At 34.2% G+C, this 23,662-nt stretch overlaps 2 protein-coding genes across 2 annotated transcripts; one reads left to right on the top strand and one right to left on the bottom strand.

Annotated features, from left to right (window-relative positions):
* Positions 1-2,899: 2,899 nt before the first annotated feature.
* Positions 2,900-4,483, bottom strand: LOC145087084 (14-3-3-like protein). The gene is made up of 4 exons (XM_079024985.1): positions 3,868-4,483; positions 3,419-3,541; positions 3,205-3,321; positions 2,900-3,094 (listed from the first exon to the last, which is right to left on the bottom strand). The coding sequence occupies exons 1-4, from the start codon at positions 4,354-4,356 to the stop codon at positions 3,047-3,049; spliced, it is 777 nt and encodes a 258-aa protein (XP_078881111.1). The 5' UTR covers positions 4,357-4,483; the 3' UTR covers positions 2,900-3,046.
* A 14,758-nt stretch (positions 4,484-19,241) lies between these two features.
* Positions 19,242-22,288, top strand: LOC145087083 (TRAF-like superfamily protein). The gene is made up of 3 exons (XM_079024984.1): positions 19,242-19,531; positions 20,382-21,331; positions 21,418-22,288. Exons 2-3 carry the CDS (start codon positions 20,399-20,401, stop codon positions 22,105-22,107), a joined length of 1,623 nt encoding a protein of 540 aa, XP_078881110.1. The 5' UTR covers positions 19,242-19,531; positions 20,382-20,398; the 3' UTR covers positions 22,108-22,288.
* The last annotated feature ends 1,374 nt before the right edge of the window (positions 22,289-23,662 follow it).

Below are 23,662 nucleotides of genomic sequence, written 5' to 3'. Positions count from 1 at the left end.
GAAGCGCTTAAACAATACCTAATTAGGCGCCAATGAAAAATTGATTTCATACTTTGACTTCTCGATCTAAGTAACACATACTAATATTAAAGATAAAGAAGATGAGGCGCCTGGTCCTGGAGAATACGATGGACGATTCAAATTAAAAATCTTCATCTAGTCTAAAGTGAAGTCACTGTTTTCTTCTCTTAATCACACTCAATTTCTCCTCCTAAATTCCTTCTTTCAAATCGTTTCTTCAAATCTCCAATTATATTCTCCTAAAAGTTTAAGAGCTCTGTGAAATTGGAGGTTTCAAACAGGGTGATTGAATGAACATGTCCTTCTAATCGATTTCTGTAAGTTTTTCCTAGTGATTGAATCATCATAACTTTTGCTTAAATTGAATAACTCAAGTTGTAAAAATCTGATAGTGATAAATATTTCTTAAATTTCAATGAAGTTGTCGATTCTAATTTTGAAAATCTAATTATAGAAATTCTGATGAGATTCTGATTTTTATATTATCTTATATGTATAATATGTGAATTCTGATTTTGAACTTCTGATATATGAATTTTGATTTCGAAATTTTGATATGTCATTTACGATTGAAAATTCTGATATGTTTTTGATTTCTGAATCATATAATATTGTATTTTTTTGAATATCTGAAGTATATGAAAATCTGATGTTTGTTTTAATTTCTAAACAATCTTTTGTTAAAAACTGAATAAGTTATTTTAATTTCTGAAAATCTGATGTATCCAATTTCTAAAAATCAAAAGTTAATTTAATTTATGAAAATCAAAAATGGTAATTAATATACCAATTTATGTTTCTGTTTAGGTTGTGGAAATGTATAGCTAACTTTAGGTTGTATTGGATATGTGAGTTCTGATTTGGAAATTCTAATATGTGATTTTTTTAATTGGAAATTCTGATATGTGTTTTTAAATTTTTGAATAATATGATATTGTATTTTAAAAATAATCTGACGTTATGAAAATCTAAGGTTATTTTAATTTCTAATTAATCTGATGTATCATATTTCTGAAAAATGTGATGTATTTGAAAAGCTGACATGTTATTTTAATTTTGACAAACTGATCTATCAAATTTCTGAAAATTTGATGTTAATTTACTTTTTCTGAAAATCTGAAAGTTAATTCGCATGCCAATTTATGTTTTTCTTCTCTTTGTGGTTAGAGATAGTTAACTTCAGGTGGTATTCTTATGGGGTTTTGCGAAGGAATTTGACATGTTGTCCAAACATTTAAGATTTCATTGACGAGGTGGTTGCGGTTGCTTCTAGGGAAAGATTTTTTTAAAATTGAAGTTACTGAAATCATATCTTTGAAGTACCATGAGTCAAGAAAGATTAAACCAAATAAAAAGTTTGAGTATTAAAAGTCAATTTCTACTAACTCTTGATTATCATAAAATAAGATATTTTTTGTTTCAAAAAATGCACGAAAGCATCGTTTTAGATGAATTTTTGTATGTTTTTGTTTGTATAAGTTTGTTTTAGTTTGACTATAAAATTTATTTCACTTGTGATATATAAATTTTTTCATATATAAGGGCATTAATTTAGTATGTCGCATTGGGCATTGAAAATCATTGGACCGGCCCTGTGTTCAGGTCGAAGATTGAATCTCACGTAGAAGAGTTAGCATGGATTTTGAGAAGACCAAAACTTGTGTGGTGTGTGGTGAGCTTGAGTGAATGTTGTCCATATTTGAATTGTTAACAACCTCGCCAAACTCAACTTTTAAAATGTTATGTTTTGAAACTTTTTTTTATTTCTGCAAACTTAATTATGAATTAAATTCTGATTTTTAAAACTTAATTTTCTTAAAGAGGGTTTCAAATAGGCCCTACCAAAGGATGTTACACCTGCAAACCTGTTAAAGCTTGTCTTAATGGCTTTTGTTGTGACAAAAATAGAACTTTATTAACTTTATTAGCATGATTAAAACTTTAATGGTCAAATAGTAATAATTTAAAACTTCAATGTTAAATGAGGTTAAAACTCCATAATTAAACTTAAAAACTTTAATCTATTTATTTTATCAAATATTATATACTATATTATTTTAATCTCTATTATAAAATATTATATACATAAAATATAATATAATATATTTTACTTTTATAACTATACCATCCTTTATAATTTTGAAAAAAATAAACATGGTTATGTTTTAAGCTATGTTTGCGGCTTAAAAGTATCAAATTAAATAAATAGCTTTACAAAACATTGCCTGCAGATAAATATAATTTAAATAATTAAAAAAATTAAAAATATATATATCATCTATCAAGTTAAATGAATTTAATGAAAAAATCTAATATGATAACAAAAAACCTCTACAAAAGGTTTACCATTTTCAAATACTCATATATCTCATGATTAATGAGAAATAGAGCTTTTTGTTGTATTCTTTTTGAAGTTCCTAAATCATTTGGTATCTCACCAGTGGAACAAAATGATGATATCACTTATTAAAATGGATGATTTTTGGTTGAAAGGGGACGAATACACAGACACACACACTACATTCATTGAAAATGTTGTGATTTTTATGTAAGTTTAAGTTGTACCAAAACCCATCCAACTGTAAAGCAGCACAAGAAAGGAATCAAAAGTGCATACCATTAACTCATTAAGTGCATCTCTTCCTGAAAAGCAGTCAAACCATATTTGACTCCTTTACAGACTGTTGTCACTAATAAATCCAATACACTAAAAAGGGGGTGAATTCATGTACTTTTAGCAATCCAAAATTATGTGTGAAATGAACAATAAAGATTTAAAAAATAACTGAAACATATACGATATACCTATAATAAGTATATAACCACAAACATTTTTTTGACTTATAAAACCACAACCTAAAAAGCGTTTGCAATGATGGAAGATCAAATTAAGCATGATATTAAAAAAGATAGAAAATCATTAAATTCCTAAATCTAAAGAGTTGATACTCGCAACAAGTAGAGCATTTTCAATCGAAAAGCAAACAATTACAAACCATAAACAGGTCTTGAGTAGGGAATTTTGTTACTCATCTGCCTTTGGTGCTTCTTTAATTTCTTCAGCACTGTCATCCTGCATTATTTCAAACCAACAATTGGGTATGAATATATGATAAATTGATAAATAAATTAATTAATTAAAGTAGTAAAGAATAAAAATTGAAATTAAAAAAAGAAAACTACCTGCATGTCTGAAGTCCATAAAGTGAGATTATCACGAAGAAGTTGCATGATCAGGGTGCTGTCCTTGTAGGAATCTTCTCCTAAGGTATCCAATTCTGCAATAGCTTCATCAAAAGCCTACCAAATCACAAAACAACCAGTCAAATTCAGAATAATCACAAGTGAATCTGAGAATATCATTTATATTCAAAGTTTTATACAGTTTACTGCTCACCTGCTTTGCAAGGTTGCATGCGCGATCTGGTGAATTTAGGATCTCATAGTAGAAGACTGAGAAGTTGAGTGCAAGTCCAAGTCGGATAGGATGGGTGGGAGCAAGTTCTCCATTTGCAATATCCTGCAACCATGAGAGCTTGATTCTTTTCTGACTGCTTTGGAAAAAAAAGTGAAAGAAAAATCGAGCACCGATATGGAAAACGTGTAACGGTTTTCATTTGATGAATGCAATAGAGTCGTATTGACTTGAGATTCGATTTTCAGAGTTAGATTTTAGAAGAGCTACAGAAGTGTGATTGAAAGGGCAAAGATTTAACGGAAATCTAATATGCAAGTCATGGAATGAATAGTTTCAGGTTTGACTTCTGGTTTAGAGTGTAAAAGCTAACAAGTGAAAAACGAAATTCTTCAAACAAAATTTAGAGCAAAAAGTGAGAAAACCCTAACCTGAGCCGCCTTGTAAGCAGAGAGTGTATTCTCAGCAGCTTCTTTCCTCTCAGATCCAGTCTTAAATTCAGCCAAATACCTGTAATAATCTCCCTTCATTTTCAGATAGAAAACCTTGGAATCACCGCTAGACGCGGATCCGATGAGCTTCGAATCGAGAAGCTTGAGGATACCGTCGCAGATCGACGATAGCTCCGTCTCGATCTTAGATCTGTAATCACGGATCGTCGCAACGTGTCCCTCGTTGCCTCTGCTCTCTTCTTTCTGCTCGATGGAGGAGATGATACGCCAGGAAGCCCTCCGTGCTCCGATCACGTTCTTGTAAGCAACGGAGAGAAGGTTGCGCTCCTCTATGGTGAGTTCTTCGCTGCCGTCCGCGGCGGCGACGACTTTTTCCATGAATTCAACCATTTCCTCGTAGCGTTCAGCTTGTTCGGCGAGTTTTGCCATGTACACATTGTCTTCGCGAGGAGATGATGCGGCGGCCATTGCTCTGTTTGTGTGTGAAGAGAGAGAATGCGAAATGGGGAAGGAGAAGGCGGTTATCGTCACAGCCTATTCGAGTTTTGCAGAGAGAGACAGTGTGGTGGTATATTGGCTCTTTTGAAAAAGGTATTTCCTCACTGGTTCCAATATAATATTTTATATTTAGAGTAAATTACAATTTTGGTCCAGTTGTTTATACAAGGTTTAGTCCTAGTTTTACGATTTTGACACTAGTAGTCCTCGTGGTTGGCAATTTCATAAGGCTGTTAAGTGTGGGCAACGCCTTTAGGACGTTTTTCCACGTTATAACACCATAAACACCGCCCTTCCTATCCGTTTTTACATGTTATTAGCATACACGTTGCTTTCCGTTATCACCACCACATCCTATAACGCTCGTTTTTTGTTTTTTCTTCTAAAAACGTTGGTGGGCATTGCCCACTCCAACCAATCTTATGGAAAGGTGTTTATTTTTGTTACCGTCAATATTTTTTGTGAAGTGCATATGAAATGATTAAAATGTATATGTTTTTGTCTTTTCTTACTTTTTTTAATTATTACTAAAAATTACAGTATATCACCAACATCATCGTATACCATCACTACAGCATTGTATGCCACCACCATTGTCATTTTTCACTACCACCACCTGCAACTCCAAACCAAATTAAGCTACCCACTTACCCAACCTTACATATCTCAATAAACCATAGTTGTTTGATTGGAAACAATGCATAAGGGGAAGGAGGAAGAAGATTGGCACCACCATCACCGCCATAGTCAAGATAAACTCAATCTCTTTTCTCATCATCTTTATCTTTGATGTTAACTTGAATTGTAATTGATGATGGGAGGAGAATGTGAGGAGGTGATAGTATGTAAATGAAGAGGAGATGATGCTTGTCGGAGAAGGGATCAAGAAAACAGATCAGTTGGATTTACATGCAAGAAAAAAAAACAGAAAGAAGATAGCAACTGGAGATGTGATTAGGAAGAAAGGGACCAGAGTGATCGTTATAGATCAAGCGGTCACTTAAGAGTGATGAAAGAATACCAACGACTAGTTAAGGAGAGGAGGGTTTTTGGATGTGATATGCATTCTTAGTGGGGATGGCATTGTCATTAATCTTTATTATATAGCAGGTTACAATTTTGGTCATTGATGTTAGAAAGTCGTATTACTTTTAGTCCTAAAAAAGGATAAAACAAAGGCATTTTAGTTATTTCATTTCATGTGTAGTTAAAAGAAAAACTATGACGCTAATTGAGGGAATGGCCATTTCTAATAGAATTGCCAACCACGAGGATCAATGATGTCAAAACCATAAAACTAAGATCAAACCTAAAAAGTGGTGTAAACCACATAGACTAAAATTGTAATTTAATTTTATATTATAAGAAACTCCGTCGCTTCCTCGGTTAGATTCAGTCTAAATTAGTAATTTACAAACATAATAATTGGATAATTCCATCATTTATCAATTACTTCTTGAAAAAAACATATAAATAGTGAAAATAGAATGAAGAAAATTATTTCGTCGTGGATATAGACAATGATGTAATAATCCATGAATTTAAATTAAAGGATTTAATAACCCATGTAATAAACTAAAATGGCATATTACCCATATAAAAAACAAAAAAACCAAAAGGGTATAAGACCCATATAATCAAATAATTGGTTTTATAAATCTTGCTATGAAAAATATGCTACCTTCAAATTTTTTTCTAATTAACAAATAGAGTTAATATTGATTAGCTAATAAAGATGAGTAATATATACAAACTCAATATGTTAAAATGGGATAATTCTACAAACAAATAACAATAATATGCATGCATCAATCCCAAATCGAGTCAATCTCATAAGTCCAAACTTCCCAAAATAGTGATGGTTAAATAATACGACTCATAATCAGTAAGCACGAAGCACAAACCTTAGCTTTTTTCCATTTTACAAATCTAGGCATAGTGAACCATCACACTAGCCACCAGGGGTAGCTAACCATACTTGCACGTAAGGCTTTCTAAAATCCTAATCACAACCCGCTATCTAGGAATTCTACAAATAATAGGATCTCAAGTGTAACAGTCCAAAAATCATGACATAAAAATAATTGGTTTTACATTTATAAATCGTTAATACATATCTTTCTCATAAAACCAAGGAATCCAAGATTTAACAAATTAATTCACAGAACGTGAAAACTTGTGGTGTGTGTTATGCAATCATTTCGAGCTCTCCCATTTAAAAACCGAAGTACCTGAAACATAAACTGAAAATCGTAAGCACAAAGCTTAATGAGTTCTCCAAAATACCACATAGTATACAACCACGAAATATCATGCAACATACATATAGTTGCCATGGGATCCCCCTCCCCCCCCCCCCCCCCTAATGGTCTTTACCTGGAATGTCATGGGCTCCCCCCATGGTCTAATATCCAAGTGTCATGAGATCCTCTCATAGTCTCTTCCTGGAATGCCATAGCCCCCCCCCCCCCCCCCAATGGTCTGATATCCAAGTGTCATGGGCTACCCTTATGGTCTTTCATGCAAGTATCATATAGACAACTAGCATTCCACAAACATGTAATGTGTCGGCGTTGGTGCCTTCGACCCATGGATATAGTGAGAAGACTCATCACACACTGCTGAATCATGCGGATAAATCTCTAGCTGCTGGCTGACCACCCCGAACTATCTATATCAAAACAACACCCAATTAACAATTGGGTTCCAATCCATAATCATGAATTTATACTTGGGGTAGAAAGACCATTTTACCCCTAGCTAGATCTATAAGAAATGGCTCTCAAGGTTGAGACTTTATACCTCCAGAAGTTAGATCTAGGTGAACAAAGTTGGATCCAAAAGCTCCAAGTCAAGCAATGACTCTTCAAGAAGTTCCTTCTTCCTCCCCAACGACTAAAATAAGTCTTAATATGAATATTTGAATTAAAATTATTCATGTATTAAAAAGTGATTTGATAGATTAAGTGCTTGTCTTGTGATTTGGAAGACATTCTCACATGACATTAACCTTCACTTTATGTCTTAAGCTATGGGTGAGTATGGTGAAATTCAATGTTTTTTATTGCCAAAACTAAACCACAAACCGCAAATACAATTTTTATAAGCACATAAACCAAATGATGTGGTTTTTAAGCGGTACAATTTTTTGTTTTTTTATGTGGTGTGCTTTTATTATGTTGCGATTTTACTTTAAAATGTATAACTTGATGTGGTTTTTTAGTACAGTTTTATACCACAAAAGTTTGATAATTGCTACTGTTAAAAAATAAGGTTATGTTATTGGAAATTGCTATTAAAAAAACTAAGTTGGAAATTGATACTAAAAAAATAAAATAATATTATCATATTGCAAACAACGCACGTTATGCAAATATAGGCTATGCAGCCTATGTTATACATACCTTCTGATGATTACTCTTAACTACGGAAGAATCCCCGCTTTGCGGGGTTCGATACGCCAAACAAGTGGACAAAACGGGAAGATTTTGTTGAGTTACACTGAACTGATTACATTAAACTTGTTTTCTAGTCCCATATTAGAAGCATATTTTCCCGATGAAATGCGTTTGTGCTACAATCAACGTCAAATAGGCAAATACAAGGCTATTTTCTTTTACACTACACAACATAAAAAAAATAGCTTCCATAACGGTAAAGAATCATCAACTTGTTATGCATTCCCAGAAGAGAAGTGGAACATGCAATTATTTAAACAAAATTGAAGAACATAACCAATCATTTATGTTGGACTCTTCTTGAAACGAAATTACAGTCGTACCATGTTGTTGATGCAAACACCTGTAAGTTGATTAAAACAACAGTAAATACCGAAATTCAAAAAAACCACAAAACGCGAAGATGTTCTTACCTGATTATTGAAAATAAAAAATTGAGCCTTGAAGTAGAAAATAGAGCCCTTATTAAAAACTTCCATCCAAAATTAAGCCCTTGAAATTAAAAAAAAAATACAATTAAAAAAATTCATGAAAAGTAAATAGGCAACTTACCTCTTAAGAAGTACAAGGTTCAAATGGGTTTGAAGTCATCTTAAGAAGTACAAGGTTCAAATGGGTTTGAAGTCACTCACTTAATTGAGTTAATTCATAAAAAAGTTCTTTAGGCCAATTTTAAACCTTAAACAATTATAAAAATGATTTTCATATTATTAAAAACAAATAAATACAAGAATATAAACATATTTTCATTTATTTGTGAATACTAAAGCAACAAATGGAAAGTATAGTGGTTCGCTAACCCATGAACACCAGAGTCCACTACACCATCAACAACCATAAAATCAATTTGACTAGCATCAATGACCCTATTATTTGATTTCATATTTCTTATAAACTTGTCAAACAGAATAATATCAACCTACTTTGAAAGTTGATGTAGTTCTAGTTACATGTTGTTTGCATATTTTTTTAAGTTTGTTAAAAGGAGCAGACAATCCTATTGCTAACAACTTAGCAACAACACATCTTAGTAAAAAATAAAATTAGAAGTTGCCATTGATTTGAATGTGAACTTGTAATGGTCGAAGGAATAGGAGAATCAGAATTTTGAAAAATATTAGTAAAAAAAAAAAAGAATCATTGATTCTTATAAGCAAAGACATATGTGAATTGTGATGCAGCATCTTCTATTTGTCAAAGAAGTTGACACTCCTAATCGTTTTGGAGGAATTAAATATATTGGATTTGAGAAGCTTACTTTTGTTTCTATATAGGTGTGCGTGTGTTAATGTCTATTTTGCCCTTTTGTACAAATCTTGAATTTTGATTTTAAGTAAATTAAACTTATTGTTAAGTTGTTAATAATTACATAAGTTATAGTATGACATTATGCTTTCTAATTCTTTCCACTTCTGTGTCTAATATAGCAATATATTTTCATTTATAATTCTTAAGATTCTAAAATTTTATTTTAATATTTTTTTCTTATTAAACAATTGTATTTTCAAACTTAAATAAAAAAGAAAAGAAATAATGAAATAATGTTAAAAAAAAGTTAGGAAATAAAAGCAAAGTTAGGAGCTATAATTTCATAAACAAACAAGAGTATATTGCTATTTTTGCATTTCTCCTAACCAACATTGTTAATTTTAGATTATATTCATTATGCACCCAAACCTTAGGTTGAATGCTTTTTAATTTTTAGATTAATATAACCTTATTGGAGTTGAAAATCTCAAAAAAATAGATGACCAATCCGATCAATTTGATGGTGAGATTGTTGGACTCTAGCCGTAACAATTGAGAATTTACACCAAAATAGCAACAGGGACAGGAAAGTGACTTTGCAGGGGACAAAACTTGAAGGGCAAAACTGGAAAAACTTATGTAGTTTTGGTAATCTGAACAGGGGACAGAACATGCCAAAGCTTTAAAGGCTTTTCTTATTGAACTTGAATAACAGAGAAAGTGACACATCAATCACGTACATAGCAGGTCTATTTAAAACAAAAACTTACATAAAAATAGGAACTAACTCCACTAAGCTAAAGACCAGGACTTTCAAACACTAGTTTGACTTATTCCACATTAAAATAAAACATGTGAGCAGCAGCCTCTGAATTAACTCTCAATACTTTCCCCCTTAATTCAGAGGCTTAAAACTTCTTGACTCCAATAAGATTCCGCATTTCTTCATGTTTAATTCTTCCCAGTGTCTTGGTGAGTATGTCAGCCTTCTGCTATTTGCTGCTGACATGACTCACTGTTATCTCCCCATTTTCTATGCATTCACGAATAAAATGGAATCTTATATCTATGTGTTTGCTCCTTCCATGAAAGACTGGATTCTTCATGAGGTCAAGTGATGAACGATTATCAACCAGCAGAGTTACAGGTGGCACAGTTTGCCTTGTTATTTCCCTGAGGAGTCTTCTAAGCCATATTCCTTGGCAAGCTGCTAGAGTGGCTGCCATAAACTCTGCTTCACAGGAGGATAAGGCAACACATCTCTGATTTTGTGAGGCCCATGTAATCAAATTTCCATTCACATAAAAAGCCATCCCACCTGTACTTCTCTTATCATTCACATCATTCCCTAGATCACTGTCAGTGTATCCAGCAATCACAACTTCTTTTCTTCCTCTTGAGTACTTCAGACCATAGTCAAGGGTGCCTTTCACATACCTGAGTATTCCCTTAACAGCTTGAAGGTGTTTTGTAGCTGTCCTTTCCATGTAGCGGCTTACTATTCCAACTGCAAACGATATGTCTGGACGGGTATGGGTCAGATACTTGAGTCCTCCAACGATGCTCCTGTATTCTGTGGGATTCACCAACTCTCCTTCTTCATCCTTGTGAAGCTTTAGCTTGTGTTCCATTGGGCTCTTGGTGGGGTTACAATCTAACACCCGGGTCTTGATGAGTAAATTCTTAGCATAGGCTTCTTGCTTTAGTGTAATCATACCATCCTGTTGACCTACTTCAATGCCCAAGTAATATGATAAGAGACCAAGATCACTCATCTCAAACTTGGTATTCATATCGCTTTTGAAGTCTTGAACTTGCTTGTGGCAGCTACCAGTTACAAGTAGGTCATCTACATATACCGCAACAATCAGTATGTCACGATTGTGTTTCTTGGTGTATACTGAATATTCATGAGCACAACGAGCAAAACCCAATTGTTTTAGGTATTGATCCAAACACGCATTCCAGGCCCTCGGGGCCTGCTTTAAGCCATACAGAGCCTTAGTCAGTTTGTACACCTTGTTCGTCTCTCTTTCTTTCTGGTAATCTTCAGGTTGTGAGACGTATACCTCCTGTTCTAATTCGCCATTAAGGAATGATGATTTCACATCAAGATGGTGCACTCACCATCCATTAGTTCCTGCTAAAGCTAGAATGAGGCGTACTGTTTCAATTCCGGCCACTGGAGCGAAAACCTCGTCATAGTCGATTCCGTATTTTTGGATGTACCTCTTTGCCACAATCCTCGCTTTGTGCTTTATGATCTTCCCAGTTGGGTATCGCTTCAACTTGTACGCCCATTTTAAACCTATGCGTTTTCGATTCTTTGGAAGATCGACTAACTTCCAGGTGTTGTTTTTTCAATTGATGCCAATTCGGAATCCATAGCGGCTACCCACTCGCTACTCTTACTCGCATCTGTGTATGATGTTGGTTCTCCATCATTGAGGATCATCAACAATTCTTTTGGGGGTAGGTTGATTTCATCGGTGTTCTCGTACAGCTCGGTGAGCAGTCGATAGCGCTTCGGGGCTCCACTGCCTGTGGAGCTTGAGGCGGTGCTGGGAGTTGCTATCGGAATTGGAGTATTTGGTGTACCAGGTGAATTTGGCGTACCTGATGTATCAATAAATGGGCTTGATTGAGAGTTGACTTCAAAATTAATGGGCTGAGAGTCTTCAGCCCACTCATCATTATTTAGAGGAGACCCAATTTCTTGTTGTGAGGTATCCGACTCCCAGTCGACTTCATCATCATAAGCCTCATCTAGGTTAAAACCTTCAACAATGAAACTCATACCTGGTACCACTTTAATTTTCACACACTTCTCCCACACCCAACCTTGCTGTTCATCGAATACTACATCTTTACTCACGTATATTTTCCCGGTATCTGGGTCCAACAACCTATATGCCTTTGTGCCCTTTTCAATTCCCAGATGAACCAGTCGTATGCTCATCTCATCTAGCTTCTTTAGATGATTCTTTGCAATTCTCATGTGAGCGATACAACCAAACACCCTAAGGTGTTCCACATTCGGTTTTCTTCCAGTCCACCTCTCGTAGGGAGTTGTATCACTTAAAGCTTTCATATGTGCCCTATTTAGAACATATACTGAGTGAGTTACAGCTTCCCCCCACAGAACATCAAGCATCTTCATGGTCTTCATATTACATCTAACCATTTCGAGCATTGTTCGGTTCCGTCTCTCCACCACACCATTTTGTTGTGGGGAGAATGGTGTTGTATAATGTCTTTCCAAACCTGTTTCATTGCAGTATTGGGTGAATTCATTTGACAAGAACTCACCCCCACGGTCTGTTCTAAACATCTTCAACTTCTCGCCAGTCTCTACTTCTACTCCCCTTCTGAAGTTCTTAAAGACCTCAAATGCCTCATCTTTTGACTTTAGCAAATAAACCCACATTACTCTGCTAAAGTCATCAACAAGTAGCATGAAGTAACGGTTCCCTGAGGGTGTAGGAGGTGAAACAGGGCCACAAAGATCACCATGAACTAGCTCCAGCCTTTTCTTTGCTGTATAATTAGAGTGTGAAGGAAATGGTTTTCTTACTTGCTTTCACACTAAGCACCCTTCGCATGGCTGTGATGGAATGGACATCTTAGGCATTCCTTTTATTAATTTCTTCTCCTGCATATACTTCATTGAGTTGAAATTAACATGACCCATTCTCATGTGCCATAACCACGATGGGTCATTAGATTTTGCTATCAAGCATATTCCTTTGACTTCTTCCAACTCTATTTTATAGAGTCTATTTGAGGACCTTCTAACCTTCATCAGTAATTTCCCAGTGACATCAAGGACCCATAAAAATGGATCTTTAATTCTTATTTCATCTCCTCCCTCTGCTAGTTGTCCCAGGCTTATTATATTACTGCATAAGTCTGGGATATAGTATACCTAATCAAGCTTGCATTGACTCCCATCCTTGCATTGAAAGACAATTAAGCCCTTTCCTTCTATACAGACTTTTGCTTCATTCCCAAACTTCACATATCCTTGAATTGACTCATTCAGATTTCTAAACTTGCCCTTATCTCCAGTCATGTGGTTACTAGCCCTTGTGTCAAGATACCACATACTTGACTGACTGAAGATGTCACCTTGTGATCTTAACTGTGGGGTCACATTTTCTTCATTGAGAAATACTTCACCATGTTCGAAAGTTGATAGAAGCAAAGCAGGTTCATTGTCATGATGATATTGTATCAAATTGTTTTCTTGATTTCTTTCTCTTCTGGGATTCTTACACTCAGTTGCATAGTGTCCAAACTCCTGGCAGTTGTAGCATTGGATCCCACTCTTGTCTTGACTACCAGATGCTTGGTGATTGCCTTTCTTTTGATGATATGAACCCCCTCTACCACGACCACCAGACCTACCTTTGCCCCTGCCTCGACCACGTGAGTTTCCAACATTGCCCCTATTTGACTTTTGCTTGGTTTCCCCATCTGTTTTCTTTTTATTCCTCTCTGACCATTCCTTATGAGTCAAGAGAAGTTTCCTTTCATCACTCTCTCCATGGCCTTTCATCCTTTCTTCGTGGGCTTTCAGTCTTCCAATAACCTCTTCGACTGTCATTGTCTCTAAATCACCAAATTGCTCCAATGTATAGGCAATTTGAAGAAACTTGGATGAAACAGCCCTTAGCAGTTTCTTCACTACATAGGACTCTTCTATGGTGTCTCCAAGAGTGCGCAGGGTACTAACTGTGTTGATTACCTTCACAGTAAACTCATCAACACCTTCCGCCTCCTTCATACTTAATGCCTCAAATTCAGCTTTCAATGTCTGAATTCTTGCAGCCTTTACCCTATCTGCTCCTACAAACATCAATTTTAAGGCTTCCCAAGCTTCTTTTGCTGTTTTCTTCTCAGCCAAGGATAGTAGAAGGTCTTCAGGAATCCCTTGATAAATGGCTGCAAGTGCCATCTTCTCCTTCTTTACTTCCACCACAATATTGCTTGTCCTGGGCTCCACTGCATCCCACACTCCCTGGGCTTGCATGAAGACCCTCATCTTGATGGCCCAAGCAGAGTAGTTACTTCTTGACAACATCGGATAGTGGAGAGTAACCAAGCCTTCCTTCTCACCATTTCCATTGTTTCCTGTCATCTCTTCACGAGATTGATATTTGGGCATGCACCAGGCTTGCTCTGATACCAAGTGTTGGACTCTAGCCGCAACAATTGAGAATTTACACCAAAATAGCAACAGGGACAGGAAAGTGACTTTGCAGGGGACAAAACTTAGAAGGGCAAAACTGGAAAAACTTATGTAGTTTTGGTAATCTGAACAGGGTACAGAACATGCCAAAGCTTTAGAGGCTTTTCTTATTGAACTTGAATAACAGAGAAAGTGACACATCAGTCACGTACATAGCAGGTCTATTTAACCTATAAGCAAGAAAGGTCACATAAATAGGAAAGCAATTCCATGAAACAAAATACCAATATATAGATCACATAACTATTTAATTCAACCTGTTTTCTCTGGCTAAGAGCAAATTTAGGTGCAACCACTTTAGCTTCTGCCACAACTTTATCATGAAGGCGAGGTAAACCCCCCAATATCCTAAATATCATATACCAAAACCCATCAATCAGTGTGTGTGTGTAAGAGAGAGAGAGACAAAGAGAAAGAGAGAGAGAGAGAGAGAGAGAGAGAGAGAGAGAGACCCGAAGTCATTTTTAGAGGAGAAAAAGAGATACAACAGAAAATTCACACCCATACACCTAATAGATAAGCAAAACTTAAAAGTGACTAAATTTAAAAAAGATGAAGAAAAAATTAAAAAGAAAAGGTAATAAAAAATTACTATGTATAGTTTAGGAATTTTGTTTATATATGTGTTAATATGCCTGTAAACGGACCGAACGAACACAAATAATTATTTATAACAAAATTTTACATGTTAGAAAATAAAAAAGTTATGATATCTTAAAAACATTATACTAACAACTTAAAAACATTTTTTTTTTTGATGATTTTTGGAAGCTCAAAATCATGTTATCGTTTATTATAGTTATACAATTAATATATGTAAATATATGTATAATTTATAAACGGGGTCCCCATAGGGATTTTGGGACGGGATCGCCTACCCCCACCCCACCTCGAAATTAAAATGGGGGTTAACCTTGCCCCCGCCTCCGTCCCCGCCCCCGATTTTTTAAAAAAATTCCCCCAAATGAGAAGAGCCCCCACGGGAACGGGGTCCCGCGGGACTTTTTGACATCCTTAGAATCAACGAAGAATTTATTGTCATCAAGATTCCTTATTGCCCATTCTAGATACCGAAATCCACAATGATTACTTATTGCAAATAAAATCCCACTTAAATATAATTATATATCTAATAAATCCATATATTCATACATATTAAATAATTTATTGGATTTCAAAGGTCAATTATTTTGTGTGGCGGCTCATGCTAAACAGGATTTAGTAGTTTGCAGCCTTGCTATTAGAGGTGTTACTATTGACTATTTTCCATGCTAATTCTGTCAGAAAGAGGATGAAAAGACAGATCATGTTTTATTTCATTGTGATTATGCTACAAAGGTGTGGAAATGGTTCTTCTCATGGGTGGTGTTAATTTGGCAATCCCTCACAATTTCTTTTCTCTGATGTGGTTGATTAACTCCATGAGAGCGGACAAGATGAAATGCAATTTACTCATTGCCTTATCTTATCTAGTGTTGTAGTTTTTATGGAAATCCATAAATAACATTATCTTCAAAAAATGAAAATGCAATCTAATGCGGATGATAGATGATATTCAAGTCGCATCCTTTAATTAGATCAAATATCGAGCTAGATTTGAGTCGTTATCTTGGTTTGATTGGTCAATTCTTCCATTTTTAGTTGTAATTTGTAACTTCTTCTAGCGTCTTTCTAGATTCTTCAATGAGTTTCTGCCGTTCAAAAAAAATATTATCGTCATCAAAGAAAAATATAATGTTTTGTAAATTGTCGTGTATCTAAGAAGAGTCAAATGTTCAAGTTCTTGTGATTTAGGTTTAACAAGAAGAATAGAAAAATAATATGTTAGGGCATCTTTAACGAGAGTTTTATTTAAAGCTTATAACTATTAGGTTTTTTTTTTTTTTTTTTTTTTTTAAATTTAATTTTGAGCACTTATTACCATTTGAGGCAAATAGTTTTTTTTGTTCTTTTTTAGGGAATATGACTTATTAAGGTAATTAACTTTTCGGTTTTTTCGCATATGAGTACAACATGTCATAATGGTCATATATGAACACTTTCAACAAGTTCGTTACCTAGATGTGTACAAAAAAATAGTTATCCAAATATGAACAAAACGAAAAATAAATAATAAATTACACAAATGTTCCCTTTGGTTTGGGGGAATTTATGTGTTTGGTCCCTAATTTATTTTTTTAAGTCGGATGATCTCTACTGTTTATTTTTGTTGCGCGCTTGGTCCTTGTCTTACCTAAAAAGACTATGGTGCCCTTATTAATTAATTTTTTTAATTAATTTTCTTATTTATGTATTTATTCTTTATATATTTAACAAAAATTAATAGACCTCACACATCTGTATCTCCTCACCATCTCATCTCTCATCCTCCTCAACTTCTATTTCATTTCCATCTTTAGTGATATCGATGTCTTCACCATCCTTTTTTTTTCAGTCCTTCAACTCTGTCAAATCAACATCACAACCCACTAAAGATGAAAAGACAATGGGTTATGGTGTTGATTCGCTAGAGTTGAAGGACAAAAAAAGGATGATGAAGACGTCGATGTCACTAAATATGAGAAGGAAATAGAAGTTGAGGACAATGAGAGATGAGATGGCGACTGGTGAGACCCAGATTAAATTTCTCAAATATGGTTTCAGGTTTACGATGAGGAGATCCAGATATGTGGGGTCTATTAATTTTTTTAAATATATAAAAAATAAATACATAAATAAGAAAATTAATTAAAAAAATAAATTAATAAGGGCACAATAGTCTTTTTAGGTAAAACAAGGACCAAACGCGCAACAAAAATAAAGAGTAGGGACCATCCGAGTTAAGAAAATAAGTTAGGGACCAAAAACACAAATTCCCCCAAACCACAGGGACCATTCGTGTAATTTACTCTTACTTTTGGGTTTGTTTATGTTTGGATAACTATTTTTTGGTACACATCTAAGTAACGAACTTGTTAAAAGTGTTTACATATGACATTTATGACCTATTGTAGCAGGATGTAACCTGCTACAGCAGGTCATAATGGTTATATGTGAACATTTTCATCAAGTTTGTTACCTAGATGTGTACAAAAAAAGATAATTACTCAGATGTAAACAAACCGAAAAGTTAACTACCTTAATAAGTCATGTTCTTTTTTTTATTGACCACTCAATATATATTAAATGGTCAATATAGTTTAAAACTTTATACACCTAAGTCCTCTTTCTATATTTTAGTTTTAATTTATTGTTATTTTTTTACTAATTAATTATTGTTATCAAATATTTAATGATATTTTATTTATGAAATATAATTTTGTAAGATTATATAAATATTTTCATTTGTTGTGAAATTTTAAATATGATGTATGTTTAAAAATGACTCTTGAGGGTAATTAACTTTTGCGTTTGTACTCATTTGATCCCTTTTTGTATTAAATATATCATCGAACTTGTTGTTTGTGTTCACAATAATCCTTTTGACCGGCTTTTGACCTTTGATAGTCGGTCAAAGGGTTATGGTGAACACAAACAACAAGTTCGATGGTATATTGAGTATAAAAAAAGGAAAGGGACCAAATGAGAACAAATGCAACAGTTGGTTACCCTCCTGATTCATTTTCCCTTACTTATTTAGAGCAAATCACATGTCATCTCCTACTGATATTAATGACTTTATGAGATTTATTCTTGCTTCTCTTCAAAACATAACCCACGAAAGAACATTATTCATACATGTACAACTTTGTAATGCACTTGAATATTTATTAGGGGAATCTTGGCTAAGCAGGCGCATTTCATGACTACATTTACATTTCCAATCAAATGATTTATCGTATCATGGATTCTAGACAAGTCTACAAACGATTAGAATCACAAGTGCTGTGATTTTCGAGTTTACTTAGCTTTAAGATCGAATTCATGAGATAAGATACAACATCAATATGTACAATATCATGCTGCTTTTGTAGACACATCACCATAATATACCTTGAGACAAACGTTTATGCTGATAAATATACCTCTCATACATAGTCATATCCTTTTGCAGAGAGGTGTTGACAGCTAACCACAGTAAGCATAACATAGACCATGTTTTAACAAGGTTACCCCTTTGAAACGCTCTTCATATACGTTATAGCCAAAGAAGGCTGCAGTTTTGATAATTTTGCAATTTTAATTTCATTTAACTTTTCGGGGAAAGTGACTCAGAAGGGTAATCAACTGTTGAGTTCGTTCTCATTTGGTCTTTTTCCTTTTTTTACTCAATATATCATCAAACTTGTTGTTTGTGTTCACCATAACCCTTTGACCGACTATCACAGGTCATAAGCCGGTCAAAAGGGTTATGATGAACGCAAACAACAAGTTTGTTGGTATATTGAATACAAAAAAAGGAGAATGACCAAATGAATACAAATGCAAAAATTAATTACCCTCAAGAGTCATTTTTCCTCTTAAGTCATGATATATGTTAACCATTGAAGTGCTTTTATTATGATATAGGGATATTCTTTTAACAAAAAATATATTTAGTTTTACACGAAAATTTTGAACGAATTAGACTGAAAATATCTACTAATTGAAAATCTAAACTTCTTTAATTTAAAGAAAAAACAAAATAGAAAGTCTTAGGGGTGTTTGGTTTAGCTTTTAAAAGCTCAAAAGATCTTTTCCAAAAAGTTACAAAAAGTCAGGATTTCCTGATTTTTCTAAAAAGATGATTTTTCTTGTATTAAAACTCCAAAAGTTCCTAGTTTGCCAAACATCTTTTTGGTTTTTTTTCTTTTATAAAAAGGACTTTTACCTGTGAAAAGCTAAGTGAAACACCCCTTAATACGGATAAAATATAAATCGAAGCGAAAGAAACCGATGATGTTCATGAGTTTATTTTTTATTTTTAATTTTTTTAATTTTTATTTTTTATCGGTGGGTTTAAAATTAGGGTCATATCAACACCTCCTCGATCGATCATCAGGTGCTATCTCCTTCGTCAAACCATCTTCCTCCGACGACGATCTTCCATCGCTGCGATTCCTCCGACAACCTGCTTCCGGGCGCTGCTCCCTCCGACAACCATCTTCCATCGATCCCTCACTATCTCCCCTTCCATCGCATCTGCACAAACTACAAGAACACCCTATTTCTTTCTCTATCCTATATAAAGGGGTTTCCAGGAGAAAATAGAAGCAAACCCACATTTCAGGTAAGGCTTTAAATCCGTTTGATTCGATTAGCGATTTTAATTTTGATTTTAATTTGGATGAAATTCAACTCCTAATTATGGATTTTGTTTTGTTTTCTTGTCTGGGTTGATTTTAGTTTCGATTCTATATAGTATTGGTATTGACAAAATATATTGAAGTTGGACCTGTATGCCCTTGAACCTCTATTTGTCTTCATTCTTTTTGTCGATTAGCCTACTTGCTGGAAAATGCAATTTAATTTACTTTTCCATTAGTGTTATATGATCTTATCAATGATCTCAAAAGAAAATGCTGTAAAGGGAATATTTATGGTTTTAGAGGGAATTGGTGTTGTGATCATCCATTTGGTTGGAAAGATTGATGGGGAATATGAGAGCTTATGGCTTATGGCTGTGGTTTTGATCTTTAATAATATAACAGAAAAGATAAAAACTGCAAGTTATACAATTTCACTTCAATTTTGTTTTGGGAATTTCACTTCAATGCTATCAATGCGATCATGGAAGGTAAAGTTGCCATTGTTAATGCTTCTTGTTAGGCTCTTATGTTTGGATGCTAATTTATATAATTTTGGTATAGAAATTGTTGCTATTTTCTTGAAATTACAATGCCATCATGGGTTGATTTTCAAAGTAAAAATCTTCAAACACATTGATGTCAGTTATCTTCTGATTTCTATAGTATCCACAATATATTCCATTTTTTACTATTCAAGTCTCTGATGTATGAACTATAACATAATCTATTTCTTATCTTTTCAATTTGTGCACTTGTATATGTTATATTTGAACACTAACTATGTTTCCTTAAATGTTTTAGAACTTTCAATAACATAATTTATATCATCAGGATAACCATAACCGATCATGGATCCACCTGCAACAGTATCAGTAGAATCCAAACCCGAATCCAAACCCGATGAATCAAAACCCAATAATCCCAAATCCTACGATTGTGGACTATGCGACACAGAAGTCGTCTACAAAATCGCTCAAGAACTTCTTCCCGGATTAGCCTCCGCCTGCGTCGACAACACAACCGGCGGCCTTTTCAAGAACGCAGGAACAGTCGCCGTCGACATGAGAAAAGAAATGTCCGATTACCTCACACAACGAAGCGAAACTTACGTAGCCGAATTCCTACTTTCCGAAAATACCCCTGTACCAGAAACATCCGAACACCCATACGACATAATCATAACCCTAATCGACGATTTCGCAGCTTCAAAACGAAACATGTTTAGCCGTGTCTCCGAGTGGGTTTCCAGCGATGGAAGAGAAGACAGAATTGATGATTTTGTACAAGAAATGGAAATCAATGGCTTCTGGTTACTCGCTCGAAGAGAATGCATTGCTTCAATTCTCCTTAAAAATGTCGACTACAAGAATTCGTTTCATTGTAATGTGGCTTGTGGATCCGAAGAAGAAATCGGTAAACATCGATTGGAGTGTAAGTTTCGAGGTATGGATTGTGTGAATGAAGGGTGTACGACAAGATACTGTGCTGCTCAAAAGGAAAATCACGAGGCGATTTGTCCATTTATGATACTTGCTTGTGAACAAAAATGTTCCGATTTTGTTATGAGGAGAGAAATGGATAGACATTGTGTCACGATTTGTCCTATGAAGCTTGTGAATTGTGCGTTTTATACTGTTGGGTGTAAGTCTTGTATACCAAAATGCGATGTGCAAAAACATAATACGGATGATCTTTCGGGACATTTGTTGCTTATTATTCGAACTGCTCATAAGGAAGCTAATGAAAATGATCTTAAACATCGGGTAGAACAAGTCCGAAATGTGAGTTTTTATCTTTTTATCTTTTTTCTTTTTAATAAATTTTACAATATGGATGAAAAAAAATGTTAAATTTCACATTGTGACAGCTGACAAATACTGAAAAGTTGGCAAGAGCACGTGACGCTAGGGCTTTAACATTTTTGATCAAGGATGCTGAAGCAAAGCTTGGACCATTGGAATCGAAAGCCAACTCATCATCTGACTCATCTAAACATGATGACATCAATAAAATCAATCCACCCAAGGAAACCGAGCCATTGATTGTGAAAGATGACTCAGCAAAAACCGAGCCATTGGTTGTGAAAGATGACTCAGCAAAAACCGAGCCATCGATTGTGAAAGATGACTCGGCAAAAACCGAGCCATTGATTGTGAAAGATGACTCGGTAAAAACCGAGCCGCCGGTGGTCAAAGATGAGTCAAAGGAAGACCGCCCGGTACCACCGCCGGAAAACCCTGCCGTGAAGGACGTCCACCAAGAACCACCGCCAAAGCCTGTGGAATCACCGGAGGAAAGGAAAGATAAACAAGACGCGAATTCAAATTCTCCACCAATTGAAAATGGTGAATCGAAAGTGCCTATAAAAGAAGAAGAGACTAAAGAGTTATTAGGAAAACCATCGGATAGTAAGGAAGAAGAGAAAACAAAGTCACCAAAAGGAGAAGTCAAAGAATCCATGAAAACATCCATAGAAGATGAAAAAAGCAAAAATGGTGATGAAGAAGATAAGAAGAAATCACCTGAAAAGGGAACAGTCGAAGAGTCCACGAAATAGGTCAACTGAGTTACCGAGTTTTCGGTTTTGAATACAATTTTTTTCGTTTTATCAAGAACCCCTCACTTTTGGGATTTCTTCTGTTAATTTTTAACGGCAATATTGCCTTACATATATGATCATATTGTATTTTTTTTATGTAAATGCAAGAAAGTCGCAATGTACTACCTTCTACTTGCTATATGGCTGTTTGTTTTTTACTTAATCTGGATAAATATCGTTAAAATTGATGGATATTGTGAAATTTATTTAAAAAAATATAAGGGTAAATGGTATCTCATTTAGATAGCTTAGTTTATATATAACATCTTATTCAGCCACTTAATCCATACTTGATTTGATAAGGAAATAAAAAAGAAAAAGAAACAGCCCTTAAGTTATGGAGGTCCTTCATTCGCGACAATCAAAACTGTGAACATTTTGTATGATGGATTGGCAAAAACTCTTAGGTCCCCAATAAACAACATGAGCACACGAGAGAATGTGCTCCAATATATTGCACACATACATGATCAACAAAAATGCATCACGGGCTCATATCCAGGTTAAAAGATTTATGCCAAACTAGAATTTATTTATGGTAGGTAAAAAGTTTTATTAATATTGTGGGGTCGGTGACAATTTGAAAGACATCAGGTTAAATGCAATAAACAATAACGTACTATCATTGATTTGTTTCTTAAAACATTATACGGTGAGTTCTGTTTATTTCAGTATTGTACTTTGAAAATCTATCCACATATATAATTGAATAGATTTTAAAAGTATAATGTCCTAGTGTACCGTGTGTATTTTCAAATTACAATATCATAATAAGAAAGTATTTATAAGTGCAATGCCTCAATATGATCTTGACCCCAATTCTCTAATCAATATAGCATTTTACTTTGATTTCTTCCTATTACAAATCGTACTTTGAAAACACTACCCACTTAAGTTATAGTGGGGTCATACAAATACAAACCAATTTTCATTGCTATAGATTCTTCTAAGTATAATGTCATAATAAAAAAATTTCAAAAGTACAATGCTATGTGATGATCGGCAAATGTCGGTTTCAAGTGTTAGTTTTGAGTTTTATAAAATATTCATAAATTTTGGTTCTATTTATTTTTTTTCTTTTTAATTCCCATGAATTGGTTTAAATATATGACTCATATCGGTTATTCGGAAAATTGTTTGATCATTGTTCTTCATATTTCTTTAAAATCCAATATTGTGAAATCATCATTCCTCAATTCATATATATATATATATATATATATATATATATATATATATATATATATATATATATATATATATATATATATATATGGCTGTCATGTACTACGGTAGTGATGGATCTTTTTTGTTTATTATCCCATAAATAAACTATACTTTCTAGAGTTGCGACTCCCATTAAAATTTAACAATTATATGTTTGTGTAGGTTATACACAGTCATTTAAAATATAATACTAATGCATTGTCTTTGGTAAGCCTCAGTTTTCCCTCTCTAGATATATATTTTATTTTTCATATAGTCAAGATTTTGCAAGTTGTATTAACCTTCA

The sequence above is a fragment of the Lactuca serriola genome, chromosome 2 (assembly GCF_051521515.1).
Source record: "Lactuca serriola cultivar US96UC23 chromosome 2, Lser_US96UC23_V15, whole genome shotgun sequence".
Taxonomy (NCBI): Eukaryota; Viridiplantae; Streptophyta; class Magnoliopsida; order Asterales; family Asteraceae; genus Lactuca; species Lactuca serriola.
Note: the sequence above shows the minus strand (reverse complement) of the source record. Positions and strands in the feature narration are given on the sequence as shown.

Bases quoted from the DNA above. Each gene is read 5' to 3' on its own strand.
- LOC145087083 (XM_079024984.1), top strand. From the start codon at position 20,399: ATGGATCCACCTGCAACAGTATCAGTAGAATCCAAACCCGAATCCAAA. The intron at 21,332-21,417 runs GTGAGTTTTTAT...ACATTGTGACAG, and splicing joins GGGTAGAACAAGTCCGAAAT to CTGACAAATACTGAAAAGTT.
- LOC145087084 (XM_079024985.1), bottom strand. From the start codon at position 4,356: ATGGCCGCCGCATCATCTCCTCGCGAAGACAATGTGTACATGGCAAAA. The intron at 3,542-3,867 runs GTTAGGGTTTTC...TCATGGTTGCAG, and splicing joins CTGCTTACAAGGCGGCTCAG to GATATTGCAAATGGAGAACT. The intron at 3,095-3,204 runs GTAGTTTTCTTT...GAAATAATGCAG, and splicing joins TATGGACTTCAGACATGCAG to GATGACAGTGCTGAAGAAAT.